Here is an 18,760-nt window from a genome sequence, read left to right on the forward strand (position 1 = left end):
ACATAAAAAATGTGGCAGAGTTATATCACATAAAGTTGTGGTACTAGATTTTTTGAGTATCCATCAATGTTTAATTTCACTTGTCCCATCCTATGTCACGAGTTTTCTAAGAACTTCTAAAGGATTCAAGCTTGCATGTGCAATTAGAAAAGGAAAAAGGTCTTACTCCAAAAGTCTTGGGTCGAGTCACTCTAATTCTACTAGCGATGTGCTGATGTTTCTTATACTTCATTAAAATGAGGTTTTAACCCAAGAGTGATTAAAAAAATATATAAAAGTTACACTAATTGCATTTTCTTAGCCATTGTCCTGGGTCTCTTAACCAGTCTTGGGTCACTCAACACTTCTTGTAGGGATGAAGAATCAATATTCCTTATTGATCTTATAAAAAATAAAAATAAAAATAGTTACAATTGAAAATTAGAGAGAAGCCACGCCTTTGGTAAAATCCACGTAAGCCATCAAGAGCTATCTACTTATTGACATGGGCACATGGCAGGGTTTTCTTAACACACAAAAATACCTATTTTTAAACTAAGGATGATTACCTCGTAAAGCTGCAATTTATCAGCAAAAGCGGTACATTGTTGAGAGTTTAGAGCATTATTCCGTTTCCTTTTGTTTTCTCTTTCATTTTCACGAGAACAAAACCGGTCGAAACATGTGTCTAGAACCTAGGCCGTGTTCCCGTGCTAGAAAAATACAAAAATTTTCTGCTTTTTCGTTTTTTTTTTTTTTTTTTTTTTTTACGTGCTTTTTAGGTTACCTGTGGTTTGATTTGATTTGTTGATTTTGATTCGGATTGATTAAGGCTTAGGGGTTTAAAATGTTGACAATTTAATCAACGTACGGATCAAAGTTGTCAATAACCTGAGTCCATTTTAGTTTGGTCAATGCATTTGTTCATCAAAAAAAGAAAAAAAAGCAACAAGTTATTTTATTTTATTATTACATATTTTATTTTAAACAATTCCATTTCATGACAAGAAAAACTAAGGAAAGTTAGAAAACTGTTTTCTTACATGTTTAAGATTGCTATTAAATACAAAAAAAAAAAAAAAAAAAGTTTTTTTGAAAAATGACTCGCTAGAAAACTTTAAGCCTAAACAAACAAAGCATTATAATAATCTCCCCCCACTAATCTAATTCTGCTCTCTCTCTCTCTCTCTCTCTCTCTGGGGTTCCAAATATGATTTGATTAAATTTGAAGAGGTTTATTGTTGTATTTTGTGGTTTTTTGTTGTGATTTTGGGATTTTTTGGTAGTTTTAATTTTTGGTTGAAAGAGAGAAAGGTTGATCGAGAGAGAAATGGATTTTGTGAAGAGAGCATTACTAGCGGTGGTTTTTTGTAAAGAGAAACAAATTGGAAAAAAAGAAAAAAAAAAAGCCAAAAAAGAAAGAGAAAATAGAGAAAAGACCCATTGTGAGTAAGTCAACATGTCTCAATTGCTTAAGCAAAAATGAGAAGTAGAAGTAGAAGTAGTAGTAGAACGGGAATTCACCCTTTTTTTTTTTTTTTTTTTTTTTTTTTTTTTTTCGCTTATGACTTTTGCTCTAAAGTCTTTGATTTACAAAATGCATTTTCAATTTTTTGACCAAACATCTCAATTTTTTCCAGAATGCATTTTATGCTTAGAAATCCATGAGAATGCATTAATTAATGGTTACCAAACATAGCCTAACAGAATGTTTGAGATATGACAAAAATAGTTTCATATAAGAAAAAAACAAAAAAAATAGTTCATACTGCTATAGGTTAGAATCATACTTAGTGGAAATATGTATGAGAGAACACCATATTCAAAACTAGCTTTTGTAGAAATATACATATGAAAAATACCAAAATTTAAACAATCATTTTTAGAAGGAATGATAGAGCCAAATTTAAAACAAGTTTTCTATTGGAATATCTTTGGTCCAATTCTCAACCAATTTTTTTAAACCAAAAAATATTACCAAGCTGAAACAATTAAAATAGATTGTATGTTGGTGAATTTATGAATCAATTGAAATTACAACAAATTGAAAATTATCTCAAACACAATTGGACTAAAGCACGAAAATATTGACCTTTCTAAGGAGATTCAAGTCCATAATACTAGTGCAATAAACCTTCTTTTTGACTTGTTTCCTATTATATACAATAGACCAACAGTTCATTGTTTGGCACAAACCAACTCTACACAAGTAGGTGAGGCTAAAACTCAATCATAAGAACATCTTATTTGCCATAAATCTCAAGTATTTGAGTGCAATGTGTTTGAGTGGCTTGTTGTCTTTTGTGTTGGTTCGTACCTCCTCTTCTTTAACTCGCCCCATGGGCGTGTTGGACTGTTTCTCCTGCATTAGACACTTAAAGAGCTATAAATTAGCTACTCCCCACCACCTAATAGTTATAGTCTCTAAATTAAAACACTTATAAATTAATAAGAAACTTTTTTCTTATTAGTGTGAGATTTTCGGTGTGTTTGGGAGTAGCATATAAGCTAGTTTTTTATTTTATTTTATTTTATATACAGTTCTTTAAAACCTCATTTTTCAAAGTATAAATATACTTAACATTATTTCAGGAAAAAAAAAAAAAAAAACTTGTCACTTAAGACTCCTTAACCTCATGAAACTCCCATTTGTTCTCAATTAATTTGCCAACTTATTATTTAATTACCTTTGAATCACCCTCTTTGGTATTTTAGTTGCCCTCAAATTAGAGAGGATCTCAATTTGGCCAATAAATATGTTGCTGACCTTGTGGACAGCTCATCCAACAAATGGAATCTTGAGCTAGCGAGGAAGTTATATCATCACCCCCTTAGAGCATCTCTAGCAGTCTCTCCAAATTTTTGCCTAATTTTTGCTTGTTTGGAGAATGAACAGTGACATTTAGCTTTTAGCTACCCACTTTTTCAAATACACTTTCCAACAGACTCTCTATCACATTCTCTATCTTATTTAAATATTATATCTTCATTCATTCTTTATTCTTTTTTTATCATCATTTATTCTTTCTATATTCATTACTAACAATTATATTTTTCAATGAAAAGTATTATATTCACAACATTTTTCGCAATACTTTCACAAGAATCACATCAAAATCTTATGTGAAAAGTTGTTACTAGTTCTAATTTGAATCCACCACTGAAATTATATTTTTACTCATCAATATTAGCTAATTACTTAAAATTTATTGTAAAAATATTGCGATAGAATTTCTAAGCAGTTATTTCTTATTCTTTTCCTTCCTTTCATCCACACGTTCCCTTTTATTTATTTATTTATTTTTTCTCTTGCTTTTTCCTCCACCACACACCTATCCCACTATCTCCACCTACCCTTCTTTTTCTTTTTCTAGATCATTCCGGATCACTTGTGTGGTAGCCTCCAGAACAAGAGCATATCTCCACTTCTCCCTCTGTGTTTCTTTTTCTTTCTTTCTCTTTCTCTTACACAAACACACAAATTTCTCTCCCTCTATCTCACACAAACAAATTCTCTCTCATACACACATAGATCACCGACAGAGAAGTGGAGATTGGCGTTCTACACAGATCGGCGTTCTACATTTATTTATTTATTTTGGTTTGATTAGTTTATTTTATTGCTCGGATTTCATTAGGCTTATGAGAAATATTGTTTTTGTGTTTCAAATCTTTCGATTGGGTTTTGTGTTTTTGTTTTGATTGTGGTATGTTACCGTTGAGATAGAGAAGCACAAGAGAGTGAAGAACGAAAGAGAAAAGGAATGAGAGAGAAAGAATTATTTTTTAATTCAACCGGTATTAGTTTAATGAGAAATAATCTTTGCAAAAACTACAGTGATTGCTACAGGACTCTCCAGGCTTGGAGAGCTACTGTAGCAAATCTAAAATTTTTTTTTGAAGATAGAGAGGCTGTTGGAGGGCTGTTTTTGTGTGAACAGTGGCTTTTCTCTCCAAAATTTGGAGATGGCCAGCCCTGTTGGAGATGCTCTTTAGTGAGGCGATTTTGCAAATCCCTTGGCCAAAACAGATGGAAGTCAGGATAGAATCATTTGGAAACACTCCAACTCCAGTGTGACTTTCAAGTTAAAAAATGCTTATGACCTCTTGCATAAAGATTACAGGGATTCTAATCCTACAAGGTAAGTTCAGAGTACAGACTCACCTAAGGAAACTTGGCCATTAGTTTGGGAATTAAAATTGCCTGTGACAATCAATACTTTCATTTGGAAATTATTACATGACTGCCTGCCTGTTAAACTGAACCTCACTAACAGAGGCATTCCTACGGACAATAACTGTCCCATGTGCAAGGAAGAGATTGAATCATCCTCACACTGATTCTTATAATGCCCCTTGGCCAGAGCTGTTTCGTTTGTTCCTCCTTAGCAATTAGAACTTCTGATATGGCCCAGATTTCTATAGAAAGCTTGCTGACAGATTGCATTTTGAGAAATAAAGATCTGCATCAAGATAATATGTTCTTCCTCCAAACGGTCTTCGCAACTCTTTGGGCAATTTGGTTGCAAAGGAATCAAGTTGTTCATGAAGGGAAAAGACCTGATCCTATGGAAATCATTCTAACCACCAAATGTCTTAACAGAGAACTTCCCCACTCCAAAGAACTCCGGAATCCACCCAGCCAGCCGAGCCTCAACAGAAGTAGGGACAAGACAACCACCACCCAATTATAACAAGTAGTCTTTGGCATAATCGTGGAAATCGAATCTCAAATTGCCAGGCATATAGAAAAACATTGGCTGAATAGCAATAACTGTTGTCTAGTTATAACTTATAAGTTGCTAGACAACTAGGGTAAAGTGACAAGTGAAAGAAACAAAGAACTTAATAAAAGGGAATGTAATTCAATCCCATTAGATTGTAAAGCATCAGTTACAAATTCCAAATGTCACAAGCTAATCTAGGGATTCTTTACCCTTAGCTGCATCTGCAAACTCAAAATTTAAAAATTAAAGGGAAGGAGACAACCTGATATGAGAAATATATCCATGATCATATGTTTGATGTTGCAATAAAAACCTTTGCAATAAGTGGATGGAACCTCCAAGCTAAATGCTGAGAATGCATACTTTGACTAGAATTCACATTTAACCCAGACAAAAGTATGCAACTTGTACCTCTAGCATCAAAGCCTTTCTATGCAAGTGCAACCAAAAGAAAAATCCCAAAAATGACAAATACCACAATGCCAACTTTGCCTCCTGGATCTGCCCCTTCTGCTTCTAGGGCAACCACTTCCCTCCCAACTACTCCATCCCAAATGACAACCTCACTGCCCAACTCTTCCCTCAGGTACACCGCAATTGAGTACTTCAAGATCAACAGCCACAGCTACAAGCCTCTCCGCATTTGCGGTTTGATACTTGCATGATCAAAGACGAGATGGGGCACCTCAAGTTCACACTTCACAGGCCTTGAATTGAAAATTAACTGGTTATTATGTTGGGACCTTTGTGAATGCTTGTTAAGGTTTTGCTCAGATCCCCAAGACTTAGGGGTTCAAGGGATCTAAGGACTTATGACTTATCCAAGGATCAGCTTGTTGAGCATATGAGCTTTCCTAACAAGAAGCCCAAGTCAACTACTAATGTCATTGCTGGTGCCAGGGATGGAGTCCGATGAGAGCATTTCTCTCTTTCTCTTGCCCAAGGCTGAGTGCAAGTTCAGGGCGAACTCGTACCACAACTTTTCCTTCCTTTTATTGAAATAAAAAGAGAACAGATTACATTTCTTTTTTGAATTTGACTTTTAAAGTATGTATTGGAGGAGTTGCCAAAAGATCCATGTCCAGTGCCAACAAATCAGAGGGCTACAGGGTGCACCAGCATGGGATTGAGTAATGCCACAAGTTACTTAGGAGCAGGTTCCTGGTTCTCGGGGTAGAATTATGGCCTCTAATGGTAACAGAAGGTACAGTTAATTTTAAATTTTGGATTAAGTAAAAGAATGGGATCAATAATGATTCCCATCATTCTTGATGAGAATGAGGGGATTTTCATGAGACATCGATCCATGACTATAGGGCAGTGCCAGAAATAAATCATCCTAGTCATTGTGGTGCAACACAAAGGCATTATAGAGAAATTGGAAGAGATCATAGGTATAACAGTAATACCCAAACAGAGAACAGATTAACATGATCACTCTCTATAGAATGTTGGTCATGACTCATGACAATTGTTTGCAAACCACAGGGGATATTACAAATGAAATTAATTGCACCATGCCAACCAATGCAAAAAAACACAGCCATAGTCATCAAACCATTGGCATCAAAGAGCAACAGCAGTCAGTCTCGAAGATTTCAGTTTCACTCAACCAACTGGAATCTCAATAAGTAATATTCCTATACTTGATGCCCACAACAGTAAACCAGAAGAATCCAGTGCACTCAATTATCTATGATACCATTGTAATACCTCATAATAGTAAGTAATAAAAAGTAAAGGCCACAAACAAGATAAATGAATCTCTTCAAATGAGTAATGCAAAAATATTCATTATCCAACAATCACCACATGTTCAACATTAGATAAAGCAAAACATAAATTCTCAAAAGTTGCTTCAAACTTTGAAAGAACTAATCTGATCGGATCTTGCTTGGGCCAAAACCTCTATTCTTGCGCTGTGGCCAATTACAACCATTTAACGGTACTGCAAAATAAAAAATTTTCAAAACATAAGAACATGCTAAAAACAACTAGAATCATATCTAGTACAAATCACCATTGGTACAGAGAAAATCGAAAAACATTACCTTAATGAAGCCAATTTCCTTGGCGTTGCTGCGGAAGCACTGTCTGCAGCACATGAGACCATACTTCCTGATCAACCCATGGGGGTTTCCACACACACGGCTGCCCAACAAAAATAAAAACAACACAAAATCAATACAACAACAAAAATTGATGTGTGAAAATGTAGTCTAATCTGAAATATTTTTGAAATCATTACAACCCAAAAACCCCAAGTAATTAAATCTTCAAAGAGGAAACCACATTGCCAAAAAAGAAAAAAAAAAGGTCACCCTCATATGTTTCTCACTAATCACCATGACCATAAATAACAGCCTTTTCTTGGTAGCAAAACCATTTTGTTTCAGACTACAGACTAGTATGTTGCTTTAATATTCAAAGAGAAACACAGATCATTTCTAAACAGAGTATTAGAAAACAACAAGATTATCTAAAAGTAATTAACACCCAAAACCCATACTACAAACAGGTCAAAACAGTAACCTAGGAACAAAACAAAAAATCATAGATGATAACTAAAAAAATATACATACATAGACAAAAAAAAACAAACCGAAGATAAATAGAATCAGAGGATTTGATACCAGGTACGGGAACCAGGGCCGTAGCTCTTAGGGTGAGAGTTCCACACGTTTGAGTGCCCCATGATTTGATTTTGGTTCTTTGCTTTGTAAGTCTGCGGAGCTGCGCAAGAGCAAAGAGCAAATCGAAAACCCTAGCAATAGAAGGAGAACCGATAGGAAATGTTGGTATTTATATAGGAAAAGTCTCCAAAAACCCTAGCTTCTCTTATTGTGCGCGCAGTGCGCATTGCGCATCGCCTTTCCCTTGTGTTTAAGAAAAACAATTGGGTATCAGCAAAAAAAAAAAAAAAAAAAAAAAAAAAAAAAAAAAGAAAAACAATTGGGTCAGGTTGTGAAGTTAAAATCTAAGCCCAGTAAATACTAGTCGGCCCATTTTTAGTTTGGTGGTAGCCCAAAGGTTTAGTAGAAGAATTTGAAGAATTGAATTAGCGTCTGTAAAATAAAGGAAATATAGGGCCTGTTTGGCCTGTTTCATGACCCCCCTATAGTTGACCCTAATCATCAATATCATATGTTATATATAATAGCAGAAACGAGAGAAAGTTGATTTCTACAATTAAGGAGATGTTGTCATGTAAGAGAAGTGCCTATCTAAAATTCAGTCACATTTAAGTTAAAAAGCGATAAATTATGTTATTTGGCAATGCTACAACACCGTTTAAAATCCTCTTATTATAAATAACAAAAAATAACCAGTTAAAATTAAAGAGTACACATAAATAGAAATATGTGTAATCTTTCCACAATCTAGAGTCTTTAATTTCATCAAATCAAGGTACTGATTTCTTTTCCCAAAAATTGTAAAACAAACGCACAGTAAGATGAAACATGGAGTCAAATTTTTTGTCTATGAGATTGTTCTAGTATTTGACAGATTCTTTTTCTTCTCTTTTATACTCTTCCATAGATTGTTCGTTCTTCTCTTTTTTGATTTTTTCAAACACTATTTTCATTTGATTGTTGTTATATAATATGCATTTGTAGTAAACCAAACCCAGTTGAACGCATAGGATGTGGCTTCTTCTTAATTTTGCTTCTTTCTTATTAATCTTATTTTTCCACTTGCTGGTTGGTTTCTCACTGTCCCAAAAAACCAATTGTATGATTTTGAATTTTGGGTTCTATATTTTATTTTGTGAATTGGAAGGTTTAACATCAATTAAGATAGATATCATGTGCTTTCTTATGATATAAAAGCCATGGAAGAGTTGGATTTTTGGCTTTACACTGTTCATGGAATAATTTAATTAGTTATGTAGTTTCGTATATTTGATACTCTTCAATTTGTTTGTTCTGTCTGTTTGTTATGTTATTGTTTTGTTTGTTGTGTTATAGAAACTGTTCAATGTGTAAATAAGTTGTATATTTCTGTTTTAAACTATTAATTTCTTTTATTTATAATAACAATTGTTAATATCTTAAACATTATTCAGAAGAAAAAAAAATCCTATATCTTAGACATTGATACATGAGGTGTGGATTTCTGACTTGGCTTTGATTGTTTGAACTATTTGATGTACTCATCCCACGCTTAGGATTGTTCATTATCAGTTTTATGGTACATTCAAATGTTGGAATTTTGTGCACACCATGTGTTTGACAAAATGTCTTACTTACTCTTACATTAGTTTATATCCACTCCATGGTTTGTACCTGTTGGTTTTAGTTGCCATTGGTCATTGCATTTTTTCTAATGTGCATTTAGGCATACTATGTCATCAACATTAGTGGCAATTTAGTACTCTGTACACTAGAACTTTCCATCATCAAAACCCAAGTTGCAACATTAGAAAATTTAATAATCTTCTTAAATAGGAATGAATTCTGGACCATACCTTCTTTATTAATATATGTATATAACTAAACAGCTACAGCTTTAAATTTGATTGAGATCATCTAGATAGGCATGTTTATAAATTAATTGCGGTAAAGTGAAACAAAAACTTACATCTAATTATATGTAGCCATTCTTAGACCTCATACTACTATTAATGGCATGCATCTTTCCTAAATATGTAATTCAAGTTAATTACATTTCAAATGTATGCAATTCATATCACTTCCTGGATGTGACCCTTTTTTTTTGTTTACTTATGTGGTAGTTTCTTATTTGATGTGTTGTTTAAGAAAATAGGGCAATGATTAATGAAGGAAAAGACAATTCAATTTTGGTTAGTGGAGATAGAGGTGCTGGTAAAATTGAGACAACAAAGATGCTCATGAGATATCTTGCACACTTAGGTGGGCAATCTGGAGTAGAAGGAAGCACAGTTGGATTTCAAATTTTCCTATGAGTATATGCTTGGCATATTATTGGAAGAATTAAGTAAAAATCAAGGTTTATGTTCACATTGACCTTTAATATCACAGTCCAACCCAGTTCTTGAGGCCTTTAACAATGCCAAAACAATTAGAAACAACGACTCAAGGTTTTTATTAGTTTTTCATGGTTTGCTTTTCAATGAAGACTATCTTTACACTTTTACTTCTTTCATTTCAATTATACATACTGCATATATATTTCTTAATTATGCATATATTTTAGGTGTATCTGTTTGAACTTCTCATTATAATGTCTCTTTCATGTCATACTGACATTTTTTTTTATCTTGAAAAGGTCATAGTGACGTTACTATGTAGTTATAGTGGGGTAGAAATTAGAACAAATCTACCAGAAAGTTCTCCCGTTTGCTAGATTACCAAATCTGAAAGAAAATACCATTGCTTTTACCTCTTATGTGCCACACCACCTGAGGTATTTTACAATATTCTACTTATCAACTTGTTTCTTTATATATGTCATTTTAAATATAAGTTCTATTTCAAGGTTTTTTTTTTTTTTTTTTTTTTTTTTTTTTTTTTTTGTCTAGCTTATTTATTGACTTTCTACCAAGTTTTTATGTGCTAAGACTAACTGATTGCAAATGGATATGTTTTTCAGTTTAAGCAAGCTGAAGAAACAACATTGAAGCTTCATTTGGACAGGCATTAATATGTTGTTACTTATGCAGTGAGCCACATCAAGTGTAATTTCTATTCATTATAATGTCTATCAATATTGTATGCTTTGTTTGAGGACTCAGGATGTGTTGCAAAGCTGTTTGTACCATAAAATTGTTCATTTCCCTGCCTTTGTATTGATTAATAACAGCAGCTAGATAAATGTGTAGCCTAGCATGTTAATGTATATTATGTTATGGGCTTTAGGCCCAGTTAGGTTATTTGTATAGTACACTTTACTTGTACCGTATACATATGCCTCCTATATAAAGGCACTGATGTATATTCTTTAATTCAAGAAATACAATACAATCATTCTGTATTTCTAACATGGTATCAGAACCACTGCTCTGACCTTTTCTTAGCAGTCTTGTCTTCATTAGTGTGGCTTTCTTTTTAACAACACTTCCGCCATCACAACTGCCGCCGCAGCCTCTCGCCGTTGAACCTCCGACGTCATCCAGCCGTCGTCCTTGGGTTCCGGACCTGCAGCCGCCGTCCTTAAGGAGTTTCACACTGCACAGACCACTGCTCTTTGCATCGCCGCTGCAAGTATTGCTCCGATTACGTTTTTGAAGGTACCACTGAGATCGTCCTGCGCCAATCTACACACTCGTGGAAGCCTCGCCGTCATCGGAGATCGCACGCGCCCCCACGCGCCGCTCAAAGTTGCTGTTCCGCCGATCACGTGCCACACGTGCCACCACGCGCCGCAGCTTCTTTTCACGCGCCGACACGCGCCTCACGTTCATCAACCGTCTCGCTGACATCATTGCTGACGTCAGCCCTAATAGCTTGCTGACGTCACTGCTTGCGTCATCTGCTGACATCATCTTCTGAATATGGATTTAACCGTTGACTTTTCAGGTTGACTGTTGACTTTTTCTGGGGTTGACTTTTTCAGTCCAGGTTCTCCTTACCCAGTTTTTCGTGTAGATTTCATTTTTGCTGTCTGTTTTTGCATATTGTGTCTCTAAATGGATAAAAAGGATATTTTTGTTCCTCACCCCATCAATACTGTATTGGAGGGGAATAAAAATTACTTATCTTGGTCTCAAGCTATGCGCAGTTTTCTTAAAGGTCGCATGCTCTGGCATTATTGTAGTGGTGCAATCACTATTCCTGTCAAGGGAGCAAGTGAAGAAGATGCTGTTTTTCTTGGTCGCATGATTGAATGGGATAGTCATAACCACATGATCCTCACATGGATTCGGAACACTTCTATTCCCTCTATTTCCAATCTGTTGGGCAGTTTTGATGATGCAAAATCTGCATGGGATATGTTGGCTAAAAGGTACTCCACTACTTATGGATCCATGAAATATTAGTTAGTGGTTGAATTGCATCAACTCAGGCAAGAACCAGGGCAATCCATCAATGACTATTATGATCAGCTTCGCTTCATTTGGGACCAGATTGACCTTTCTGATCCAACTTGGGCATGCTCAAAGGATGCTCAGCAATATGCTTCCATCAGAGATGAATTTCGCCTCTATGAATTCCTGATGTCACTTCACAAGGACTTTGAGCCCATTCGAGGTCAGCTTCTAAATTGCAGTCCTGCTCCCTCTCTTGATACTGCTGTGAATGAGTTAGTTAGAGAAGAAGCTCGTCTTGCAACCCTTCAAGCCCAGAATAAGTTTAATGTTTTGGCTATTACTCCATCTACTCCACTCATAGAGCAACCTCAGCAATCAAGTGATTCCTCTGGCTTTAACAATCGTCGCAAGCAGACCAACAAAAAGGTCTGCAACTATTGCAAGCGTTCTGGCCACATCATTGAGACTTGTTACCGTCGCAACAAATCTATTGCTGCTGTTGCTAATACTGAGCCTACTCCGCCAATGACTTCCACCTCAGCTGAGTCCCAGTCTTCTGGATCCACTATCAACCTCTCCCCCACTGAACTACAGGAGATCATAGCTCAGGCTGTTCGTATGGCTGGTAATGCATCTCTTTCCACTGCCCTATCTGTTCTACCCAGTAAGTCTCAAACTTGGTTTTTTGATTCTGCCTGCTGCAATCACATGACACCTCACTCGTCCTTATTCTCCAAACTTGACCCTGCACCACATCCTCTAAATATTCATATAACTGATGGTTCTACCATGCATGGAAATAGTTTAGGTTTTGTTTCAACCTCTAACCTTTCTGTTCCTGGAGTCTTCAATGTACCTGACCTATCCTATAATTTGTGCTCTGTGGGACAATTAGCTGAACTAGGTTATCGCCTTATTTTTTACTATTCTGGGTGTATTGTGCAGGATCCGAGGACGGGGCAAGAGCTTGGGACCGGTCCTAGAGTTGGGCGTATGTTTCCCTTGGAAAATCTTCATCTTCCACCTGTTGCTCCTGTTTCTGTTGCTGCTGCAGCTGCTGCAGTTTCTTCCCTACCTTCTCTTGCACTTTGGCATTCTCGTCTTGGTCATGCACCATCTTTTCGGGTACAACAGTTTGCGTCTAGGGGTCTGTTGGGTTCTGTGTCTAAAGACAATTTTAATTGTACTTCATGTCAGTTAGGAAAACAGCCAGCTTTGCCTTTTAATAACAATGAATCCATTTCTAATAGTATTTTTGAGTTAATTCATTCTGATGTTTAGGGACCTTCTTCTGTTGCTAGTATTTGTGGATCTCGATATTTTGTTGTTTTTATTGATGATTATTCTCGTTATAGTTGGATTTTTCCTATGAAATCTCGTTCTGAAATTTTACCAATATACAGCAATTTTGCAAAAATGGTTGAAACACAATTCTCCAAACGTATCAAAACTTTTCGATCTGATAAAGCTCTTGAATATACTCAATATGCGTTTCAAGCTCTGTTACATTCCTATGGCACTGTACATCATCTAACTTGTCCAGGTACCTCTTAGCAAAATGGTCGAGCCGAAAGAAAACTTCATCATATTCTTGACACTGTTCGTGCTCTTCTTCTTTCTACCAAAGTTCCTGCCCCATTTTGGGGTGAAGCTGCTCTTCATGCTGTTCATGCAATTAATTGCATTCCAAGTGCTGTCATCCATAATCAGACTCCGTATAAGCGTCTCTTTGGGTCACCCCCTGACTATCATCACTTTCGCTCATTTGGATCTGCTTGTTTCGTTCTTCTTCAGCCTCATGAGCACAACAAACTCGAGTCTCGATCTAGACTTTGTTGTTTCCTTGGTTATGGCGAAACTCAAAAGGGGAATAGGTGTTATGATCCTGTCTCTCATCGTTTTCGTATTTCTCGTAATGTTGTCTTTTGGGAACACCGATTGTTTGTTGAACTCTCTCACTTTCGTTCTTCCTTGACTAACTCCTCTGTTTTAGAAATCTTTCCAGATGAGTCTCTTGTTCCTTCTACAAATACTTTTGATCCTCCTTTGGACTTCTCTCCAGATATTTTTGATGCTTCTCCTAGACAGGTTGAAGATGAAAGGTTAATGACGAGCTACCCCACCTTGAGCCTAGGTCCCCTGCTCCTGCTCTGCCTGAAGATCCTCCACAAGACATTCCACCTCGCCACTCAACCCGGGTAAGATCCATTCCTCCACATTTACTTGACTATCATTGTTACACTGCCCTTGCTACACTTCATGAGCCTCAAACCTATCGTGAGGCCTCTACTGACCCTTTATGGCAGATTGTAATGAAAGAGGAACTTGATGCATTAACCAAAAACCATACTTGGGATCTGGTTACTCTCCCTCTTGGACAGTCTGTGGTTGGTTGTAAGTGGATCTATAAGATCAAGACTTGCTCTGATGGATCCGTTGGGCGCTTCAAGGCTCGTCTTGTTGCCAAAGGTTTTACATAGGAGTATGAGATTGATTATGAAGAGACTTTTGCTCCAGTTGCTCGTATCTCATCTGTTCGTGCTCTCTTAGCTGTTGCTGCTGCTAGTAAATGAGATCTTTTTTAGATGGATGTTAAAAATGCCTTCCTTAATGGGGATCTGAGTGAAGAAGTCTATATGCAACCTCCTCCTGGTCTCTCTGTTGAATCAAACAAGGTTTGTCATCTTCGACGTGCACTTTATGGTCTTAAACAAGCCCTACGAGCTTGGTTTACCAAGTTCAGCTCCACTATCTTTCGCTTGGGTTACACTGCCAGTCCGTATGATTCTGCATTATTTCTTCGTCGTATTGATAAAGGCACTATTTTGCTTCTTCTATATGTGGATGATATGATCATAACTGGTGATGACCTCAGTGGCATTCAAGAACTCAAGGATTTTCTCAGTCAGCAGTTTGAGATGAAAGATCTTGGACATCTCAGCTATTTCTTGGGTCTTAAAATTACTCATTCCACAGATGGTCTTTATATTACTCAAGCCAAGTACGCTTCTGACCTGTTGTCTCAAGCTGGACTCACTGACAGCAAGACTGTTGACACTCCAGTTGAACTTAATACGCATCTGACACCCTCGGGGGGAAAACCATTGTCTAATCCTTCTCTTTACAGACGATTGATTGGTAGCTTAGTTTATCTCACAGTTACTCGTCCAGACATCTCCTATGCTGTTCATCAGGTGAGCCAGTATTTGTCTGCTCCACGATCAACTCACTATGCTGCTGTTCTGCGCATTCTTCGATACCTGAAGGGTACCCTTTTTCATGGCATTTTCTACTCAGCTCAGTCTCCTCTTGTACTCCATGCATTCTCTAATACTGATTGGGTAGGAGATCCTACTGATCGCAGGTCCACTATAGGTTATTGCTTTCTCCTTGGTTCTTCTTTGATTTCTTGGCGAAGCAAGAAACAAACTTTTGTGGCCTGCTCTAGTACTGAAGCAGAATATCGTGCCCTTGCTGATACCACATCTGAGCTCCTTTGGCTACGATGGCTTCTTAAGGATTTGGGTGTGTCCACCTCCTCTGCTACTCCCCTTTATTGTGACAACCAGAGTGCCATTTATATTGCTCACAATGATGTCTTTCATGAACGGACTAAACACATCGAGATTGATTGTCATTTTATCCGTTATCATCTTGTCCATGGTGCTCTTAAGCTTTTCTCCGTCTCCTCCAAAGATCAACTTGCAGATATCTTCAACAAGTCACTTCCTAAGAGACACACTCGTGATTTAGTTGACAACCTCAAGTTGGTCTCACATCCACCTTGAGTTTGAGGGGGGCTGTTAATGTATATTATGTTATGGGCTTTAGGCCCAGTTAGGTTACTTGTATAGTACACTTTACTTGTACCGCACACATATGCCTCCTATATAAAGGCACTGATGTATATTCTTTAATTCAAGAAATACAATACAATCATTCTGTATTTCTAACATAGCAAAATGCCACATGTTGAAGTTATCATTTCTTTGAACTTTAAAGTTCACCTGTTAAGGCAACATGGAGCAGTTGTAAGTTATTAATGAAGAGAATATGGATGCACTAATATAGGTTAGTGAGTAATAGGGATACTTTGTCATGGACAATGGGAATTAAATTGTGAGAATTATGATTGGGGCTAGGGGGTTTGGTATCATGGTGAAGAATAAGTTTTTATTTAATTTTTTGGTTATCTTATATTCATTAGCAAGGAATAGGATATTTTCGTGATAGCTGAACGAGAACCCTTTTCAATATTAATTGTTTAGTAACTAGTACCAATCAAGCTTTATACTCAATAGCAAAAATTCAATTCCTTAATTAAAAGATTAGTGTTATTATATAAAAATTCAATTCCTAATATATTTGAATTGTCATTGTAATTATGAGACTTTATTTTTTTGTTCGTTCGTTTGTGTTTGGATACCGAACAATTGTGTCTTATTATTTTTCAATAGGAACTCTTTCATTCAATAGGCACCTTTTCGGTCAATATGCACATTTTCATTTAATAGGCACCTTTTTGATCAATAGGTATCTTTTGGAATGTCTAATATGAAGGGTTATAACCTTTCAATAAACACCTTTTGGTATAACAAATTTAAAGGATTATGACCTTCCAATAGATATCTTTTGGCATATATATTACAACAAATCTTATATATACCTATATATGCAAAACAAACTAAACTAGAGATGCAACATTCTGTCTCTTATTCCTTCTCACAAAAAAATTAATAAATAAAACAAAATTACTTTCTTTTGCCTAACTAATAAAACTGTGTTTTTTCATTCAATATATATATATATATATATATATATATTTTTTTTTTTTTTTAATTTCAGGCATTTTTGCTTACTACTACAACTCAAAAATAATGACTTTTTTTTACTATATAAGACCCGAGTTTATGCTGAATGCAAAGTATTTTAATTCGTAAAATGATCCCGCGCATTGCGCCGGTTAAATGCTAGTATATATAAAAGCAAAGACCTCATGTTGGAGAGTATGAAGTTGTGTCATATGACGCATTCCTTGAAGTTCTCTTTATTTAGTTTTCTACTTCAACAAAGTTTGTGTTTATATTAAAGTATTAGTTCATTTGAATTAGCCAATAGATAAATGCATATATTAATTATCTATTGTTTTTGAGAGAAAACGATAGTAGACTTTATTCAAGTAAATCACTTTGTACAATGGGGAAGAGGAAAGAGGGGCATTCTTCTAACCAAACCATGGCCTCCTCATTCTCTTTTGCAGCACTAGCTAAAGCTAATGCAGCACGATTACATTGTAAAGATATATTATGAAAAGAAATAAAAGAAAAACTATCTCTAATTAAACCAATGTCTTCAATGATCCAGGCAGCTTCTAAACAGCAGATTCTATCCGAATTCAAGAGGTTCACAAGTTCCGCAAAGTTGTATTCCACCATCAACTTGTGGAAATTGGTATTTTGACAAAACAAAAGAGCCAATCTCATCACTATAGCTGCTATATAGAGGGGGTTTAAATTCTTCTAAAGATGATGACATGCTGCTGTTAAAACTTCACCTTTATTGTTCCTTATAAGAAAACCAAAACCCACAGAGGTGTTCTTCTACGATTGGGAAATTGCTAGATTGAGTTTATGGATTGAATCATAAATTGGGGGCTGCCACTTCATTTTTTGCACTTCAGTAACCCGGTTTTGCTTTTGTTGCAATTCTATTGTTGTGCATTAATTATTATATTAAATGAATTTATATGATTATTTTTATAAACTCTACATAGAAAATAATTTTTAGTTGGAATAATAATAATAAATTTCAAATATTTATATATATAAAAGCAAAGACCTCATATTGGAGAGTATGAGGTTGTGCCATATGGCGCATTCCTTGAAGTTCTCTTTATTTAGTTTTCTACTTCAACACAGTTTGCATTTATATTTAAGTATTAGTTCATTTGAATTAGCCAATAGATAAATGAATATATTAATTATCTATTTTTGTGCATTAATTATTTATATTAAATGAATTTATATGATTATTTTTATAAACTCTATATAGAAAATAATTTTTAGTTGGAATAATAATAAATTTAGAATATGACATTATTACTCATGTTTAGTTGCTTTGACAACAATTGTCACAAAAACCATAAAAAAAAATTAAATATTTGTGAATTCACTAAAATTAATCTTAATCTTTTAAATTTCCTAACACTTTTGTGTGTGTGTGTGGAACTAAGACTATAGTATGTATTATATGTAATTAGAAAGATTACTAATATAATAAATATGTTTATTTTGTTATATTGATTATTTTAAGGATAATGAAATTTTAATATCATTTTTATGAGATTTATATGAGAAACAATTGGTTTTTTTATGTGAGAAACAATTGATCTGAAATATGGCATTTTTACTCAAATTTAGTTGTTTTTGCAACAATTGAAACCGTGTCCAACAAAAAGGGGAAATTTTTTAGTAACACACAATCAAGAATGTAAAAAAATTGGACTAAGACAGGTGGTCTTTGAAGGTGATTTTGCCATGGTCATTCAAGCCGTTACCCATGGCAATGTAGAACTAGCAGAGTATGGATACATCGTTGAAGACATCAGGATATTAGCTGCAGATTTTGATTTTATTCAGTTTAGTCATGTTAAACGCAATTGTAATGTTGTTGCGGATGCCCTTGCTAAGAAAGCCAAAGACTCTAAACTTAACTGTTTGGCTCAAAGAGGTGCCAGAGGACATTGTCCCTGCCCTTTTGTTTGATATTCCTTAAGCAATGGTTATTTCTCCCCTGGCCGTTTTGGTCTGGGTTCTCAAAAAAAAAAAATGTAAAAAAAAATTGAAGGATATATGCATTTTTTAGTAGGCATATGAAACATACCTATCTATATTAGCTACTATATCATACAATTTTCAATTTGTAAACACACACACACACACATATATATATATATATAGTACGATCAAATCACTATACTACTCTGTGTATTTCTATTTTTTCTATATATAAAATAACTAAAGATTACAAATTTTTACAATGAAATTTATTAAAATATTTTTTTATACATTGATAGTTGGGGTAGGGATGTGAATCCTGAATG

The 18,760-nt window shown here is 35.3% G+C and overlaps 1 protein-coding gene and 1 long non-coding RNA gene across 2 annotated transcripts; one reads left to right on the forward strand and one right to left on the reverse strand.

Moving 5' to 3' along the window:
• Nucleotides 1-6,416: 6,416 nt before the first annotated feature.
• Nucleotides 6,417-7,492, reverse strand: LOC115976347 (40S ribosomal protein S29). The gene is made up of 3 exons (XM_031097570.1): nucleotides 7,340-7,492; nucleotides 6,758-6,857; nucleotides 6,417-6,654 (listed from the first exon to the last, which is right to left on the reverse strand). Exons 1-3 carry the CDS (start codon nucleotides 7,399-7,401, stop codon nucleotides 6,646-6,648), a joined length of 171 nt encoding a protein of 56 aa, XP_030953430.1. The 5' UTR covers nucleotides 7,402-7,492; the 3' UTR covers nucleotides 6,417-6,645.
• Nucleotides 7,493-7,933: 441 nt separating this feature from the next.
• LOC115978203 lies at nucleotides 7,934-10,578 on the forward strand. Its single transcript, XR_004088662.1, has 3 exons — nucleotides 7,934-8,114; nucleotides 9,957-10,094; nucleotides 10,281-10,578. It is a non-coding gene; the product is annotated as an uncharacterized LOC115978203 (long non-coding RNA).
• The last annotated feature ends 8,182 nt before the right edge of the window (nucleotides 10,579-18,760 follow it).

Source organism: Quercus lobata, chromosome 2 (genome assembly GCF_001633185.2).
Source record: "Quercus lobata isolate SW786 chromosome 2, ValleyOak3.0 Primary Assembly, whole genome shotgun sequence".
Lineage (NCBI taxonomy): Eukaryota > Viridiplantae > Streptophyta > Magnoliopsida > Fagales > Fagaceae > Quercus > Quercus lobata.